Raw genomic sequence first — 19136 nt, 5'->3', positions numbered from 1 at the left:
CATAGTTTTGATGTCTTCACTATTATTCTACAATGTAGAAAATAGTCAAAATAAAGACAAACCCTTGAATGGTGTGTTCAAAGTTTTACTGGTCTGTACAAACACATTAACACACACACACACACACACACACACACACACACACACACACACACACACACACACACACGTCATTTGCTACTGCTACTCTATTCTGTAGCCCTTTCCTGAAGTCACCTGACCAAATCGCCCCCTCTAGTGGCCTCATGGGTGTAATGTTTTTGATATTTTTTATAATTAAGAAACATTTAAAAGAAAACGCTGAAAATCGGGTGTTTATATGTCAAACGGTTTTGTTATATTTCAGTCTTCTGTGAGGGAAGCACACACAAAATTAATTACATTTCAACTCTATATCTGACAAGTAGATTTGTTTAAGACTACAAAGAAAAAGTAGATTTGTGTGATCATGATTTAGCCCACTGCTGTAAAAGGTTACTTTACTCTTATTATTATCTATCGTGATGACTACAGTAGTCACTTTATCCTGTGTTCATGTACTGTACATATCTACCTCAAATACCTTGTACCTCTGCACATTGATCTGGTACTGGTACTCCCTGCACATAGCTCTATTCTTGATTATTTTATTCTTCTTGTGTTACTATATTTTTTTTTACTCTGCATCGTTGGGAAGGGCTCGTAAGCAAGCATTTCACGGTAAAGTCTACACGAGCTGTATTCGGCACATGTGACAAATAAAATTTGATTTGAGACAACATGTTATATGCCTCCATTTAAGACATTATAAAGTCTTCACAGGTCCAAAAATGTGAAAATGAACTGGGGCATTCCTACCCGGACCCAAACTAAATAAATACATTTTAAAAAGATAGAGACCTGGTCCGAACAGACCTAACCAGACCTGACCCCGGTCGGGTCCAGACCCAGTCCAATCCGTATCAGGGAAACAGCAGAAAAGCTTTTTCCCTACATTATTAACCGGAGCTGGTCTCTGGTATTCGGGTACAGGTGAAGCAGTGAATACCTCTACCATACATGCTTAATGCCTGTTATTAAGCATTATACCGGCAGGTTTTAAGTCAAATGTTACCAAATGTTATATCAATCTGTTTCATGTTTTCACACATATACTGACCCCGAGTCGTTTCTCAATGATGCTGTTGGTGATCACCGTCCATACAGGAATGGGTCTAGGCTCAGGCTCAGGCTTAGGCTCCTCATCCTCCTCATCCTCATATTCTTCTTCAGGTTCCTCCTCAGGAAGAATGTCCAGCTTCTCAACAATGTAGTTAGTGAGCTCACTTCCTCCATCGTCCTCTGGCGCGTCCCAGGTTAGCTGGCAGGACTCAGCCTTGATGTTACCAATATTCACATTCCTAGGTGGCAGAGGACGGTCTGTGAACAACAATTAGATGAAAAAGAGGTCAGAAAACAGTCAGTCAACTACAATATTTTCCTTTTGTTAATTGTTATGTTATTTTTCTTGCAGAAAGTGAGCTAATTGCTTTGTCTATACTGATTCACTAAATATACATAATATCAGATCACTTACCTAACACCTTAACCTTGATGGTGTGACTAGCCGACCCAAGACGGTTGGAGGCAATCACTGTAAAGATGCCTTTGTCCAGTCTTGCTGCTGCATGGATACTGAGCTTGGTATTGCACTGCATTCTGTTTATCTCCTTGGTGTCCATCAACAGAGTCTCAGTGGGCTCTACAATAATCACCTCATCCTTCAACCATTCAACCTTGGGCATTGGAAGACCAGTCACCTCAGCAGGGATTTCAATAGGCTCTCCCTTCTTGACAGTGATGGCATCTCCCTTGAAGGTCTTCAACATCATCACAGTAGGAGGAACTGAAATAGAAGGAGCAACTCAGTGACAAGTTTATTCAATTGAATTCAGTCCAATGAAATTAAATTTAATGTGTTTACTATTTTAGTATATGGGGGAAAAAACAAGAACATAGAACTAGGAGGACTTACCTTCATCATCTTGAATGACAATGGTGAGTGGAATTCCAGGTTCACTTGGTCCAATCAAATTGACAGCCTTGACACGGAACTCATACATAAACAGCTCCTCGAGGTTCTCGACGGTCATGAAGAGGTCCTTGCACATCTCTGTGTTACAAGGCTCAAATGCTGGGGCATCGTGCTTCTTCTTCTCAACAAAGTAGCCCAAGATTGGACTGCCTCCTTCATTGCGGGGAGGTCTCCAGGCAAGGCTGATGGAAGTCTTTGTCCTCTCAGTGTAGTGGAATCTCTCAGGTGAAGTTGGTGGAGCTTCAATGAAAATATAGTGATTGACTTCTATTAATGATCTGACCTGCACAGAAAACATTCTCATGACGCAACAATATGTAGACATTACCTTTGGGATCCACTGCAGCAATAGGGCCCAAATCAACGGGAGGGCCACAGCCAAACTTGTTCTTCGCTACGACCCGGAAGATGTACTCCTGTCCTTCAACAATACCCACAATCTCACACTTAGATGAGGGTGTATCGATGGGCTGTCTCCATGTGTGCATCTTGGGATCCCTTCTCTCAATGATGAAGCCGGTCAGATCACTGCCGCCATCGTCATCAGGATCGGACCAGTTCAGAATCATCAGTTTCCTGGTTACCACCACAGGCTTCAGGTCCAGCACAGGCCCGGGAACATCTGACAGAGGATAAGTCAAAGTGTTACATTCAAGTAAAACAACACGTGTGTAAGTTATTAAGTAGCTTTGTCTGAGCCAGAATGGCCCATAGTGCAGGAGCCTATCTCCTGTATCTATACAGTGAGGCAGCTTGAAGAACACCCCTGGACAGGGTGCTAGTCTACAACATGTAAGGTGACACATTATTATTATTTTGATTGTCCCCAACAGATGGTTTATAGATGTTCCACTAACTATTAAAAACTATTCAACTAACTATCCACTAACTCTAATCCTAGCTTTACGTCATCAAAGTACATCCAAATGTGAAATATGCTCAAAATGTTCTAGTGATGTCATATAGCTAATACAGAATCCATCAAAATACTTACCCATGACTTCAACCCTTGTCCATGTAGACTTGATTCCACTACTGTTCCTTGCACTGATCTGGTATTTGCCAGGATCCTTTCTTGTGGCAGCCTTGATACTCAGAATGCTTTCCTTTCCAACATTTTCTATCTCGACGTGGTCTTTGTCCGGTGGACCGTCATCTTTGGTCCATTTGATGTCTGGAGGAGGTCTACCAGTGACCAGGGCAGGCAGAATCAGTGGCTCCCCAGCTCTGATCATTACGCCGTTCCTCACAGTGAGATCCAGCTCCACCACTGGAGCCTCTGTAGACACAATCAACATTCATCAACGTTAGCTAAGTTGTAATAATAATAATACATGGGACTTATATAGAGCTTTTCAAAAACCCAAAGACGCTTGAATACTTTCATGGAGACTAATGAAGGGAGGACGACTAGTAGTAATGTCTGGAATGGAACAGCAGGATTTGATACTATTCAATTCATTCCATTCCAGCCATTACAATGAGCCCATCCTCCAATTCAATGTTACACAAGCCTCCATTGTTGTATTGTATTAAGCATACATTTGTTGACATTGTAAGCTTTCTGATTACTGTTTACTATACCTTTAGGATCTCTGACAATGACTGATTCGGTCAAGCCAGGAGTTCCTTCACCGGCTCCATTGACTGCGATCACACGGACCAGGTACTTGGCTCCCTCTCTGACTCCATACACAGTGAAGACCCGGGTCTTCCAGGGTCTCTCTGTGGAGCGGGACCAGTCTTTGGTGCCTGCTACGGTTTTGTCAACATGGTATCCCAGGATGTCTCCACCTCCGTTGGAGGCAGGAGGATCCCATTCCACGTCGATGGAAGACTCAGTGGTGTCAATGATTCTTGGGAACGGTGGCCCAGGTGGCACTATGAGAGAAACACATCAACGATGACATATTGTATTTGATCATTGCTAGATAATGGAACTTGAATCATAATGAATCAGTGTTGTATTATATTATAGTGTATTGATTTGGTCTATTTTGTATGCTTAACCTCACAAAATGAATTTCCATGCAAATGGACAATAAAAGGTATGGTATCATAATCTTGTTGACTTACAGATTGGATCCTGGCATGTCATAGGATCAGACGGGATGCTGAACTTCCCAGGCCCAGCTTGGTTCTCAGCAGCCACCCTGAAGATGTATGTCAGACCTTCCAGTAGGCCTTCCACGTTAAGTTCCGTATCCTCCAAAATAACCCGGTTGACTCTGGTCCAGTGGGTGCTGTTGATCTCACGCCGCTCCACCCAGTAACCCAGAATGGGGCTGCCCATGTCATTTGGCTCCTCCCAGCTAACCAGCATGGAGTTGGCTGTGACGCCATCAATCTCAGGCTTCCCAGGAGCCTCTGGTGGGTCTAGAATAAGAAGTTAAAATCACAGTTGTAAGAACAAAGTTCAATCTAACTAACGCAGTTGAGAAAAACTGGTTGAACTGACATCATTGTTACAATCTGATTTGGAATGTTATAAGCTTTAATGTCATGATAAAACTCTTAAAAATAAATGCTTTACCGAATGGATTCTTGGCAATAAGTGGCTTAGAAATACATGGTGGTCCAGGACCAAACTTGTTCTCAGCAGTGACCCGGAAGATGTACTCCTTCTTCTCTATCAGTTTGGTCACGGGGTATCTACATCCCCTGAGCGTTGAGGTTACGGTGATCCATCCGATCTCCACCTTGGAGTTGTCCTTTTTTTCCAAGGTGTAGTTCAGGATCTCACTGCCACCATCATCCATGGGAGGATCCCACTTGCAGATGACAGAGGTCTTCCTGATCTCCTCAAACCGGAAGTTGATTGCAGGTCCAGGTGCATCTGTAAATAGTAAAATAGGAGGTTTTATATTAGGTTTCCAAAATGTGGTTGAAAAATAACTATGAGCGGCAACAACCCTACAAAATTAATAACAAAACGTATAAATGTTAAAAGAAGATGATATCTCACCTAGCACATTGACTTCACAAGTTGCAGAGGCAATACCATGTTCGTTCTCAACCTTGATAGTGTACACTCCGTGGTCACCCCTGATGGTGTCCCTGACAATGCAAGACGATTCTCCCCTCTTCTTGTCATGGATGGTGAGACGTTCCTGGAGGGTTGGGTAGTCAGGGAGTTCCTCCTCCTCAGGCTCCTCATGGGCAGGCTCTGCAGCTGGGGCCTCAGTAGCTGGGACCTCAACCTCTCCCTCCTTGACTTCCTTCTTTTCTCCATCTTTCACCTCCACCTTTTCACCCTCCTTTACTTCTCCTTCCTTCTTTTCTCCTTCCTTCGCTTCCTTCTTTTCCTCCTTCTTCTTCTTAACAATGGGTTTTTCTGGTCTCTTCTTCATGGCTTCTGGTCTGATGACCACGTCGTTCCTGTACCATGTGATTTGAGGGTATGGGGATCCAGAGATGTTGGCGCCCAGTCTGATCTGAGCACCTCTCTTGATGCTCATACCGGACTGCAGGCTTCCACTGAGGAACACCTTGGGTGTTTCTGAAAAGAAAACAAACACATTTAGAAATGACAAATTACTGGTCGGTCTGAAAAATCGTAGCATAGTGATGGTTTGAACAAGATGTATCCTTCCTTACCGACAGCATCAGAAGCCTTCACCATTGGTGAGCTGCGTGATGGGTCACTGACTCCGGCAGCGTTCTCAGCTCGTACACGGAACTGGTATTGTTTTCCCTCCCTGAGATTTCTCACTGTGTAGGACAGCACAGGCACAAGGAAGTCGTTGCATCTTGTGAAGTTCTCATCACCCTTCATCATCTTCTCCAGAACGTAGCCCATAATTTTGCAGCCTCCGTCATACATAGGAGGTTTCCATGTGAGGGTGATAGTCTTGGAAGTAGGGTTGTGGGTCTCAACATCCAATGGAGGGTCAGGGCTCTCTTAAATGTTGAACAAGGAACATTTCATAAATTCAATACATCTCTTCTGAAATGTAGGCATGCTTGGAAAGTAAAATTCACTTTAATTGTGAGCAAGAGTTGCACCTGTTTTTCAATCAATGTGTCCCTTGGACACAAAATAAATATTTCACTCACGCTTCTGATCCTCTGCAATCACAGGGTTGCGGAGCTCAAGATACTCCCCACCACCAATCTTGTTGACAGCTTTGACCTGGAAGTAGTACTCTCCATTGGGGATCAGATCCTTGACAGGCCAGCTGACCTTGTTCTCTCCAGACATCATGTTGACGTAGGTCCTCCGGCCTGCCTCTCTGCGCTGTAGCACATAGTGGAGAACAGGGCTGCCACCATCATAGTTGGGAGGATCCCAGGAAACCTTGCAGGAGCTCTTGGTGATTTCACTGGCAACAATGTCTTTGCAGGGACCGGGCAGGCCTGTCAAAATAAACATGGATATGAAGAGTCTATCTTGATAGTTGTAGTATGCCTGTACTAGTAACCAAAATTTCAAATATTTTCTGGATCAAATATGTAAAATGTAATGATTACGCTATTAGGGACACCATGGAATATAATAGTATAGTAATATAATAGTATTTGACACTGAAACGTACCAACAACTTTAACATTAATTGTTCCGCTGCTAGCTCCAAGGGAGTTTTCCAGGGTGACCTTGTACTGGCCAGAGTCTGCATGCAGACAGCTCTCGATCTCCAGGTGACAGGAGAGGTACTCCTGTCTGAAGCTCATTCTCTCATCGTCCTTCAGCTCCTTTCCGTCTTTGTGCCAGGTGATCTTGGGCTTGGGTACTGCTCTAAATGGGATGGGGAGATGCCACTTCTCTCCCTCAACAATCACGATGTCCTTTGTTTGAAACTCAAGGGTTGGGATGCCTTCATGAGGGAAAAATATAATCAGATATCAGTATTTCATGCATTTCTGGGAAGACTATTATTATGGAATGGGAAATATACATTATGGAAGGTTTACTTACAGTCAGGGTCCTTGGCATAGACCTTCTCAGAGATATCAGATGGCTCACTAACTCCAACAGAGTTGATGGCACGGACTCTCAGGACATATGGTTTCTCTGGGGTGATGCCCTCCTCTGTTTTGTATTTGAGCTCCTTGATTGGGCGAGAGTTGATTCTCATCCACTTCTCAGTACCAGCCTCACACAGCTCGATATGGTAGCCAGTTACAGCACTGCCACCAGTTCTCTCTGGTGGTCTCCAAGCAATACACAAATGGTCCCTGCTGGCTTCAGTGATATGAAGCTCAATTGGAGGAGAGGGTGCACCTATAAAAGGCAATGCAGAGACAATAATTATAATCTTGGAGATGTGGTTTGCTTCATTGGGAACTAGACAATACCTAATAAATGACTCATGCAAGTCAAACAAATGTAACCATAAAACACAGTTTTCACTTTAAAAACCCACCTGTTGGATCTTCAATAGCAATGATTTCTGTTGATTCACTAGGATGTCCAGCACCGGCCTCATTCTCAGCGCGGACCTGGAACTGAACCTCGGTTCCTTCAATGACATCTGTCACTCTATACTTGCAGTCATCACCTGAGGTCTTACCACACTTTACCCAGCGGGTGCCAAGTTTCTCCTTCTTCTCAATGGAGTATCTGATGCACGAAAATATTCCCAAATGTTATAAAAACGCTTATATGACAATATGACACTCCTAAAAACTAAAGTTGACCAATCTTTACCTCAGAACTGGTCTGCCACCATCATTCTTGGGGGCGTCCCATTGCAGGTCAACATGTCTCTTTGACACGCCATCGACAGAGAGATTATATGGTGGTCCAGGGGTAGCTGAAAATAGGAAACAGTACTTAGCAACCTATGCATGTTGTAAGTGAACAACAGTTACAGAATACTATACGCATAAACTATGATCTTACTATAAGTATCTTTAGCCATAATGGAGTCTTCCAGTTCACAGAATTCACTGGGTCCAACAGCGTTCTCAGCAGCCACACGGAACACATAGAGGGAGCCCTCGTTAAGTGGAGTGACAGTGTACTTCAGCTCCTTCACAGTGGTGTCCACTGTCTGCCAGCCCTTACGCCTGACATCCCTCTTCTCAACAATGTAGTTGGTGATGGGTGAACCACCATCCTTCTCTGGTACTGTCCACTTCAGCTCAGCACTGTTCCTGGTGATGGTGATGACATTCATCCAGCGTGGGGGTGTAGGAGGATCTGGAAAATGAATTGACAAGCATGAGTCATCAGAAACCATCAACTCAGCTAACCAACCATGACACACTGAACAGCTTCAGATGGAAACTATCTCAGTCTGTGTGTCACAATGGACACTATATTCCCTATATACAGATGTAGGATCTTAATTTGATCACCCTGTTGCAGGAGAACTTTCCTGTAATGCAGGAAATGTAAAACATGTAATGTATTTGAGGTTTAAAAAGGCTTCTGAAGATTCCACTTTGAAATGTCAGACTTGATTTTCCCTTACGAAAAATGTAACAACCCCTACAAAAATGTTAATTGATTATAATCCACATAATAATTCACAATTCCTGTTGCTGCAGAATAATTTTCCTGCTGTAGAAAACTGGCTCAAATTAAGATCCTACATCTGTAGTGCACTACTTTTGACCATAGCATTATAAACGGAATAGGGTGCCATTTGCTTGGCTATGAAAAGCCAACCCAACATTTACTTCTGAGGTGCTGACCTGTTGCAACCTCTACAACCACTGTGATTATTATTTGACCCTGCTGGTCATCTATGAACGTTTGAACATCTTGATGAACAATCTGGCCTTAATGGCCATGTATTCTAATAATCCCAACCCGGCACAGTCAGAAGAGGACTGGCTACCCCTCAGAGCCTGGTTCCTCTCTAGGTTTCTTGCCTTTTCCTGGCTCTCTAGGGAGTTTTTCCAAGCCACTATGCTCCTACATCTGCATTGCTTGCTGTTTGGGGTTTTAGGCTGGGTTTCTGTATAAGCACTTTGTGACATCTGCTGATGTAAAAAGGGCTTTATAAATACATTTGATTGATTGATTTGGGACACAGTGAGTAACTTACTGAGTCTCTCCTTGCACAGAACTGGATCGCTAGGATCGCTGGGTTCACTCTCCCCAGCGATGTTGACAGCAATGACCCTGAAGGAGTACTCCTGTCTGTCCATCAGGCCTCTCAGGAAGTGCTCCAGGATATTGATTCCCTCTGAAACACGGACCCATTGCTCAGTTCCACTCTTCAGGAGTTCAATGATGTAGCCCTCGATCTTGGCGCCACCATCGTGCTCAGGCTTTGTCCACTGCAGGAAGGCAGAGGTCTTTGCCACGTCTTTTACGGTTGGCTTACCAGGAGCCCATGGAGGATCTGTAAGATTAGAAGACATGTTGTTTTGGTCAATGACATCACATTTCATAAACGATCAATGGTCTGTTAACTAAATTTGTTGGAAGTATTACCAATAGGATCCTTGACCAATATCTGGTCAGTTTCCTTGCTTGATTTTCCAGGTCCGGCGAGATTCTCAGCCATGACTCTGAACTTATACTTCTTCCTTGTGGGTAGTCCTTTGACTCTGCAAATCAAAAACAATCAAATAACCAACCCAACCATCAAATGAATAGCAACAACCAGAAATTAAATCAATGCGGCCATTACTGCCTTCAATTACCAAAATTGAAACATTACGGTGTTCATTACCTAAATGTATTCTAGCGTCTTACCTGTATGTTGTGTCTGTGATTGGGATCTTGTTGCATCTGATCCATCTGTTCTGATCTGGTTCGAACCTCTCAACCCAGTATCCAGTGATAGGACTACCACCATCCTCTTCAGGCTCATACCAATTCAGAGTCAGGCCATCTTTAACAATATCAGAAGGCTCCAGCTTGGTTGGTGCACCAGGAGAATCTGGAAAACAGTTAAAGACAATTTTAGAAAAAACCCACTGCACAAAATAATACTAAAAGGAAATACCATTATATTGCCTGGACTAAATACAAACATAAACTTAACATACCGAAGGCGTATCTAGCAATGATTGGCATATGTTCCGCTGGCACACCAATACCAAACTGGTTCTCAGCGAACACTCTGAAGATGTACTCCTTGAAGGCCGTAAGGTTGAGGGCCTTGTAGTTAGTCTCTTTGACAGTGGAGGAGAGCTTGTGCCATATTTCGCTGTCTGCGGCTCTCCTCTCCACAATGTAGTTGGTGACCTTTGCACCACCATCATCTCTCGGAGGGTTCCAGGCCAGGAAACATGACTTGTTGGTGATCTCAGAGATATCAAACGCAGCTGGAGGACCAGGCTTATCTGTTCAAGACAAATAGAAAACAATGTTAGAACATTAAAAAAATATTTTTTAAAGGAGTGTTTCCTCAGAAAAAGGTTAGACACTCCTCACAAAAAAAGTTAACAAAATTGGATACCTAGAATGTTGACGTCAATGGTTGTAGTAGCACGACCACAGCTGTTGTGGGCTTCAATGATGTAGGTAGCTGTATCCTCTCTCGTTGTCTTGCTGATCGTAACGACGGAGTGACCAGGCTTGTCGTCAATAGAGACTCTATCGTCTCCCTTCAGGACTACATCACCCTTGGTCCATTTCACTTTAGGTAAGGGTTTTCCAAGAACATCAGCTGGAAGCTCGATCTTAGATCCGGCTTTGACGGTCAGTCCAGCAAGACACTTGACATCCAGAAGAATCTCTGGGGGGTCTATACAGAAAATGTGTTATACAGATTAGACAGAAACATATTTCCGCCACTATGCAGGATTATTCACAATACATATACAAACGTGGAGCATTTATACAAAACATACCTTTAGGATCAACAGCCAATATCTCATCTGTAGCCTTGCAGGGTTTGCTGGCACCCAGTCTGTTCAAGGCCCTCACGCGGTAGGCATACCACTGTCCCTCAATCAGACCAGTCACTTGCAATCTAAGAGAAAGTAAGATGTTGGTCTTTCAAAATGAACAAAATCATTTTGAACAACAAACTTGGAGCCTTTTTTCTGTAGTTCCACTTACTTAAACTCAGGGACCTGATCTCCGCAGGATTCCCACTTGTCTGTGCCACGCTGGCATCTTTCTACGTTGTAGCCCTTGATTCCGGTGCCGCCGTCCCACTTGGGTGGTTCCCAGGTCAGAAAGATGCCAGATGCTGACTTATCCCTCCATTTCAGGTTCTCAGGTGAGTCTGGCACAGCTATAATTCAAATTCCAATTATGTAAATGACTAAAAACAGCTATAATTCAAATTACAGGTATCTCAATGATTGAGAACAGCTAGAATTCAAATGACAGGTATGTCAATGACTGTGACATCAAAACAATAGATTAAGTTCCCTTCACTTGTGTGCACAGCATAGGTATTGTCCTTGCTACTGTACTTAGCGAATACTTACTGGCAGGGGAGGACACATTGACTGGCTCGTCAATGTAGGCAGGCTCTCCTGGGCCACACTTGTTGCAGGCAGTAACCCTGAACAGATATTCTTTGCCCTCAACAACATCAGTGACAGTGAACTCCTGGTCTTGAACACCAGTGATCACCTGGGGAAAGACAGTCAGTGGCACGTGTTATTATATATATCTTAATCATATTTCATGTATAACAGGGTACAAGCTGTGGCCAAAGAAAGAGTACAAAAGATTGTTTGTCCCAACCGGGACAAAGAGGACTAAATAAGTAAGTTATTACATGTATATTGCTGGGTGGTTTGAAGACTTATGTTCATCCATACCTTGACCCAGGTCTTGCGGGATACGTCACGTTTCTCAATCTGGTACCCAGTCAGAGGGCTTCCTCCATCATGCTCTGGTGCCTCCCACATCAGGTGCACATGCTGTCTGGTCACCTCGGCAACCTTAAAGTCTTTGGGTGCACTTGGGGATGCTGAACAAATAGAAAAAGAGAGATATAAAGGGAAAAGTAGGGACTTGCAGTTGACAATATCAAGATACAGTATGTTGTGTTTCACCACAAAGCTCATCACGTCACTTACCGATAACATTGACTTCAACCTCTCCTGAGCAACTGGTAATATCATTCTCCAGGGTCAGAGCGTATACACCTCTGTCTGGACGCACACTTGGAGTGACGGTCAGTTCTACGTAGGTACTCTTTGTAATCATGTAAACACGTTCACCAGCAGTGAGCTCCTTATCAGCAAAGCTCCACTTTGCCTGTGGTGTGGGATATCCAGAGATAGGGACACGGATAGTAAGGGGATGGGGAACAATGACCTCAAGGCCATCCTTGAATCCACCCAGGTCCATTGTGGGGCCAACTGAAGATAAAAAGAATGATAATTGTTATGACAAATGCACAACATTTAAAGTGATGAACTTCGTCAAGGTCAGTTAAAAGTTAACCAAATGTACCATGTGTATCATCAGCCAGCATGGGTCCCAGTGTGTTGGATGGGTCAGACACTCCAGCTGCATTCTCAGCCATCACTCTGTAGTTGTATTTCTTGCCATATTTCAGGCCAGATATCTGAGGAAAAGAAGGAAGAGCCCCATTCAGAGTTGAGATAAGTGTGAGCAACTCAGACTTCCAAGTAAATTAATGTCAATGGGAGACTTCCATTCAAGTCAGAATACCACTCAAAACATATGACAATTACACTACCAATATGATATGAAATCTCTAAGAAACGATTTAGCAACTTTTCATCTTATTGGATAAATACCTTGTAGGTGAGATCCTGGCAAAGCCTGGCGTTGCATCTGAGCCAATGGTTTGTTTCGTCCTCACACCTCTCAATGATGTAGCCAGTGATCATGCTGCCTCCATTCTTCAATGGGGTCTCCCATGTCAGCTGGACTGAGTTCTTATTCTGTTCTGAGGGCACCAGGTTCTGTGGTGGGCTTGGCCTCTCTGGAATAACAAAAACAACATGTTAAAACAGTGCATACATTTCAGTAATCACATTTCAGAAACTAAAATAACTGAAATAACTCACCAATGGGGTCCATGATCTTTACTGGATTGGTAGCAGCGCTTGGCTTTCCAATGCCAGCCTTGTTTTCAGCCTTGACACGGAAGATGTATTCCTTGTTCTCAATGACGTCGTTGATGATTGCACTGCGGTCTGTTGCTTTACTGATCATAGCCACGGCCCACTTCACAGAGGTCCTGTCACGGGACTCAATTATGTAGGAGGTGATCTCAGCCCCTCCATCAGACACTGGTTTTTCCCAGGAGACTGTGGCTCCAAACTTACTCACGTTTCCAACACTCACATCCTGAGGAGCATCAGGAACATCTGAAATATAACACAAGGTTGTAATTCACTTTTCTGGTAGGCAGTTGAAAACTGTTACAATGAACAGTAATTCACTTTTCTGGTAGGCAGTTGAAAACTGTTACAATGAACAAACTTATACTGTATGAGGTGATACAATATGAAATATTTTGCTTACCAAACTTGTTCTTGGCATAAACACCAGGTTTCTCTGTCTCAATATTTGGTCCACTGCCCACTCTGTTGCGAGCAGAAACACGAAATAGGTACATGGATTCCCTCTGGAGTCCGGTCACAGTGTATTCTGGAGCGTCAGAGCGGTCAGTAGCAAGAGTCCAAGTCTTGCGCTTGACGTCACGCCTCTCCACCACGTATGTAATGATCTTGCTGCCACCGTCGCTCTCTGGCTCTTCCCAGGCCAGGCTGACCTCACCATCGGCGGTGTCAAGCACTTGAAGACTCTTCACAGGTCCAGGGACATCTGTGGATGACAACAATACATTAATAAATGGAATCCATGAACAAAAACAGATTCCAAGAAAAATTTCCTTCCCAAGAAAAATCTATTCAAATACAAGAATGGATTGAAGGCAACTTACCAATGACATCCAGATTAATGAATGCCTCTCCCTGTCCATGTTTGTTCTTGATGACAACCTTGTAACGTCCTTGGTCGGACTTCTTAGGGTCCTTCAGTCTGTACTCTGTCCTGTCTCCAACAGTGTGGATGTTGTCCTTGGGTAGGCTGACATTATCATAGAACCACTCAGCTTCAGCTTTAGGATACGCACTGTAGGGCACGAACATGACGATGGGCTTTCCAGCATCTGTTACTAAGCTCTGATCCATAGTCTTGATATTTGGCTTAGCTGTAGAGGGATAAACAATTATAAGATCAAAGAATAAAAGGACATATGTATTGTGGAATCAGAGAGAATATAACAGTTAAGGCAACCTACCAGCCAGTTCCAATTTGGCTCTGGCATCCTTGTCTTTGGCGATGATTCTGTACTCTCCTTGGTCCCGAGGCCTGATCTCACATACCTGGAGTCTGTGGACCTTGCCCTCACTCATCATCTGGTACTTGTCACCCTGGACAATGGTCATGTTGTTCCTCAACCATTTGACCTCAACTCTGTCTTTGTTCAGCTCAACTTCGTATACAACATCTGAGCCTGGAGGCTCAAACACATCCTTTGGTGGTCTGACGATCTCAACTGCACTCTCTGGAATAAACATTACACACAAATAAAAAATATAATTAGTTAAACATTAATTCATACAGAACAGTTAGAATAATGGACACTCACAAACAGAATCATATAACGAATTCAAGAGGCTTGCCATCAACGAAGAGATGGGCGTGTGATCTCTTTTCATCTACGCCACAGGAATATTCACACTCATCATCTGGTCTGCACTCCTTGATATGCAGCCTGCAGGTCTTGCCCTCTTTTTCAAAGACATATCTTGTAAAAAACGAAAATGGATTATGTTACACTACGCCTTTCATTATTTAACTCAATTCCTATGGTGGCCCTTAGGGGCAAAGTAGCTTTTAAGATTTAACAGTGACAGTAAAGCAACAGGGACCGTGCCTCATAGCAGTTTAAATGTGTTCCTACCTGGGTCCCTCTCTTATCTCACGTCCATTCCTGTACCATTTCACCTCAGCCTTCTCCTTGGTGAGTTTGCAGGTGAACTCAGCATTCTCAAACTCGGGGATGGTCTGGTCTTTGAGTTGTGCGGAGAAGTCAGTGGGGGCTTCACTAATGATCAGCTCAGCTGTAGACTTGTCATCACCAGCGATGGCGGTGTATTCACCTTCATCAGCAAGAGTACAGTCCTTGATGGTCAGTGTGTGCTTATATTGGTCCAACCTGTAGATTATGCGTTTGCTGAAGGTGATCTCCTGACCAGCTTTTGTCCATTTCAGAGTAACCTTCTGCCTGTTGACCTTGCAAGAAAAGCTAACAGTCTTCTTCTCCTGTGTGTCGCAGTCCTCAAGAGGTACAATGATCTTCAGACTCTCCTCTGTAGATAAAACAAAAAAATCATTTAGTCATGTAGCTAACTTCAAACAAAAATAAGACATACTACTACACCAAATTAGCCGTTGGTAGAATCAATAACAAAACTATGTTCACCTTTTACTGTAAGTTTGCCAGAGCTCTTGGCATGTTCACCACGTTGGTTTGTCAATGTAATAGTATAGTTTCCTTCATCTGACTTCTCAGCATCCTTGATCCTCAGAGAGAACACATTGTCTTTCTGGATCATGACAAACTTGCTGCTCTCAAACATGGTCTCCTCGTTCTTCAGCCACTTAGCTTTAGCTCCCTCAGTGTTCACCTCACAGTTGAAGATGATCTCTTGTCCCTCTTTGGCTTCTGTGTCTTTGATTGGTGTATTGATCCTGAGTTTTTCTGTGGAAATCAAAATTAAGGAAGTTAGTAGATGGTATTAAATATTTCGCCAAGGCTGCCTCAGGTAGTGCCACACAAGAAGATTTTAGAAGATTACTTTACTGCCCAATTGTACACAAAGGTCTAACAGAAAATCTACTTTATCTCAACCCCTCCAAAAGACACAAATACACATAAAGGTTGGTGAGGTTGTAATAGAAAAGAAAACCAACATTGATGACCTACCAAGAACAAACAGATCAGCTGTAGCTCTGGTGGTGCCAATGAGGGCAACATAGGCTCCCTCATCCTTGGGTTCAGAGTTCTTGATAACAAGTATTCTTCTCTTGCCATCACAGACAATGTCATACTTGTCCCCTTTTTCTAGCTCCTTATCATCCTTCATCCATTTGACAATGAATGTGTCTTTAGAGACTGAGCAGACAAACTCAACCTTTTCTCCCTCAACCACCTCCTGACTCTGAGGCATGGCGATAAACTCAGCAGCCAATTCTAGAAGAACAAAAACAGATTAGTGTATATGCTCTTATTTACACAAATACTTTACCTGCATCCCATGATTTGATTTTCCTAACGGTACTGGTGTGTAGCCACTACCCAGGATATTTCACTTTCTCCACCTGACAGTCTTTAGGTGACTAAATTAAACAGAGCTTATGTCTGATTCCATTACCATTTATTTTCAGGTTTCCAGTTGTCTTTGAGCTGGACAGTTTGCAATTGTACTCTCCAGCATCATCTGTTTTGAGATCCTGGATGATAAGTATCCTCTTCCTGCCGTCTACGATCTGATCGTATCTTCCTCCCTCGGGAAGTTCCTGGTCTTCCTTATACCACATGACATCAGCGTCTGCCTTTGACACTTCACAAATCATCTTCACACTGTCTGCTTCTGTTCCCTCCAAGTTAGACAGGTTCCTGGTGAACGTAGCTTCTTCCTCTGGAAAGGAAATACCATATAACCGTCAAGGAAATATATTATGATAAGTCGATTACAGTATATGCCATCAAAATGTATCTCTTTTGCAGAGTCCCAAATGGCATATAAGTGCAGTACTTTTGACCAGAGCCCTATATGGGCCCTAGTCAAAAGTAGTGCACTATATAAAGAATAGGGTGCCATTTTGGATGTACCTTTTGAGACAGAGAAAGTTTGCTAGACTCACCGACGACTGTAAGCATGCCGGAGGATTTGGAGACCTTCGCATCACATTCATATTCTGCTTCATCATCGAACACTGATTTGTGGATGATGAGGATGTGTTGGCAACCTTTGGCAATTATTTCATATTTCTTTCCCTTTCTGATTTCACTGCTGTCCTTCAACCAACGGACCTGTTTCCAGAAACAGTCATAAAACCAAGACTACAATGACGGTATAATACTTTTAATATGTAATGATAAAGACTATGACAGAAACAAAGGGAGTAAAATGTAACAGCACACTAGAATGAAACACATTGTAAGACAGGAAAGACAACTAACTCTCAGTCTTAAAGGTCTTGAACAGTCATTCTGAAAAAGTACTTTTTCTCTCATGGCTAAATACCAGGAAGTTTGAAAAGACAGGCTGAGTGGGTGGGGATCTTATATTCATGAGCTAACAGCTCATTGAAACACATATTTCAAGCAACTTGGATGCAGTGAGCAGTGTTGCAGTAAAGTCATCAAGCTAATTTGGTCATACACAAAGCAACTCAAAAACACTGAAATTGCATCAATGATATCAATTTAATTTTATACATCTCCCGGTTGGCATGCCGCTTGTGATGCGGTTCACAGCAGCACTGACGGATGTGTCTGAATTTTGAATGACCCACCAACCCTTTTGTTCCATGCTGGCTGAAGACCTAGCTACCAAGTAACTAGCTAACACAGACACAGATGAAGGGGGAAACATATAAGTATATTTGCCATTGATGAATAGGATACACACTTAATTATATTGGCTGACACCGTACAGTAAAATGTTGGCACCAGTAGAGTAGCTTCTAGCTATATAAACCACACCCCTCTGCAAACACACCTTCTCCAATATTGGTTCTAAAATGAGTGTTATGGTGATGTCTTAATAATGAATCCAAGTGTTTGACATGGGGGAGGGGACCAGTAACATTATGATCAAACTTTATCAATGTACACTACCGGTCAAATGTTTTAGAACGCCTACTCATTCAAGGGTTTTTCTTTATTTTGACTATTTTCTACACTGTAGAATAATAGTGAAGACATCAAAACAATGAAATAACACATATGGAATCATGTAGTAACCAAAAACATGATTCATTTGAGAATAGCAACCCTTTGCCTTGATGACAGCATTGCACACTCTTGGCATTCTCTCAACCAGCTTCATGAGGTAGTTACCTGGAATGCATTTCAATTAACAGGTGTGCCTTCTTAAAAGTTAATTTGTGGAATTTATTTCCTTCTTAATGCGTTTGAGCCAATCAGTTGTGTTGTGACAAGGTAGGGCTGGGATACAGTCAGTCAATACGGAAAATGTAATGAACTTTGAAAGTTTCTTCAAGTGCAGTTGCAAAAACCATCAAGCGCTATGATGAAACTGGCTCTCATGAAGACCGCCACAGGAATGGAAGACACAGAGTTACCTCTGCTGCAGAGGATAAGTACATTAGATTTACCAGCCTCAGAAATTGCAGACCAAGTAAATGCTTCACAGAGTTCAAGTAAGAGACACATCTCAATTGTTGCAAAGAAACCACTACTAAAGGACACCAATGAGAACAAGAGACTTGCTTGGGCCAAGAAACACGAGCAATGGACATTAGACCGGTGGAAATTTGTCCTTTGGTCTGGAGTCCAAATTTGAGATTTTTGGTTCCTACCGCCGTGTCTTTGTGAGACGCGGTATGGGTGAACGGATGATCTCCGCATGTTTATTTCCCACCATAAAGCACGGAGGAGGAGGTGTGATGGTGTGGGGGTGCTTTGCTGGTGACACTGTCTGTAATTTATTTAGAATTCAAGGCACACTTAACCAGCATGGCTACCGCAGTATTCTGCAGCGATACGCCATCCCATCTGGCTTAAGCTTAGTGGAACTATTATTTGTTTTTCAACAGGACAATGACCCAACACACCGCCAGGCTGTGTAAGGGCTATTTTACCAAGGAGAGCAATGGAGTGCTGCATCCGATGACCTGGCCTCCACAATCCCCCGACCTCAACCAAATTGAGATGGTTTGGGATGAGTTGGACCGCAGAGTGAAGAAAAAGCAACCAACAAGTGCTCAGCATATGTGGGAACTCCTTCAAGGCTGTTGGAAAAGCATTCCATGTGAAGCTGGTTGAGAGAATGCCAAGAGTGTGCAAAGCTGTCATCAAGGCAAAGGGTGGCTATTTGAAGAATCTCAAATATAAAATATATTTTGATTTGTTTAACCTGTTAGGGCTAGGGGGCAGTATTTACACGGCCGGATAAAAAACGTACCCGATTTAATCTGGTT

At 43.1% G+C, this 19136-nt stretch overlaps 1 protein-coding gene across 1 annotated transcript in view; it reads right to left on the bottom strand.

Moving 5' to 3' along the window:
• The window catches only part of LOC106582275 (titin), a 186521-nt gene that overhangs the window by 69248 nt on the left and 98137 nt on the right, over positions 1-19136 (bottom strand). Inside the window, exons 87-124 of the mRNA XM_014165183.2 lie at positions 16833-17001; positions 16340-16606; positions 15892-16158; positions 15388-15666; positions 14866-15274; positions 14585-14709; positions 14200-14466; positions 13840-14109; positions 13419-13721; positions 12959-13261; positions 12686-12873; positions 12375-12489; positions 11996-12280; positions 11735-11886; positions 11396-11543; positions 11019-11196; positions 10808-10929; positions 10414-10701; positions 10001-10297; positions 9705-9891; positions 9441-9556; positions 9049-9348; positions 7896-8195; positions 7701-7806; positions 7417-7613; positions 6969-7274; positions 6589-6867; positions 6110-6409; positions 5651-5953; positions 5019-5552; positions 4587-4889; positions 4130-4429; positions 3638-3934; positions 3048-3332; positions 2382-2675; positions 1994-2293; positions 1556-1864; positions 1139-1398 (exon numbers count right to left, since the gene is read on the bottom strand). Of these exons, the coding sequence (XP_014020658.2) occupies positions 1139-1398; positions 1556-1864; positions 1994-2293; positions 2382-2675; positions 3048-3332; positions 3638-3934; positions 4130-4429; positions 4587-4889; positions 5019-5552; positions 5651-5953; positions 6110-6409; positions 6589-6867; positions 6969-7274; positions 7417-7613; positions 7701-7806; positions 7896-8195; positions 9049-9348; positions 9441-9556; positions 9705-9891; positions 10001-10297; positions 10414-10701; positions 10808-10929; positions 11019-11196; positions 11396-11543; positions 11735-11886; positions 11996-12280; positions 12375-12489; positions 12686-12873; positions 12959-13261; positions 13419-13721; positions 13840-14109; positions 14200-14466; positions 14585-14709; positions 14866-15274; positions 15388-15666; positions 15892-16158; positions 16340-16606; positions 16833-17001 (9708 nt within the window). The remainder of the gene's footprint in view (positions 1-1138; positions 1399-1555; positions 1865-1993; positions 2294-2381; positions 2676-3047; positions 3333-3637; positions 3935-4129; positions 4430-4586; positions 4890-5018; positions 5553-5650; positions 5954-6109; positions 6410-6588; positions 6868-6968; positions 7275-7416; positions 7614-7700; positions 7807-7895; positions 8196-9048; positions 9349-9440; positions 9557-9704; positions 9892-10000; positions 10298-10413; positions 10702-10807; positions 10930-11018; positions 11197-11395; positions 11544-11734; positions 11887-11995; positions 12281-12374; positions 12490-12685; positions 12874-12958; positions 13262-13418; positions 13722-13839; positions 14110-14199; positions 14467-14584; positions 14710-14865; positions 15275-15387; positions 15667-15891; positions 16159-16339; positions 16607-16832; positions 17002-19136) is intronic.

Source organism: Salmo salar, chromosome ssa21 (assembly GCF_905237065.1).
Source record: "Salmo salar chromosome ssa21, Ssal_v3.1, whole genome shotgun sequence".
Taxonomy (NCBI): domain Eukaryota; kingdom Metazoa; phylum Chordata; class Actinopteri; order Salmoniformes; family Salmonidae; genus Salmo; species Salmo salar.
Note: the sequence above shows the minus strand (reverse complement) of the source record. Positions and strands in the feature narration are given on the sequence as shown.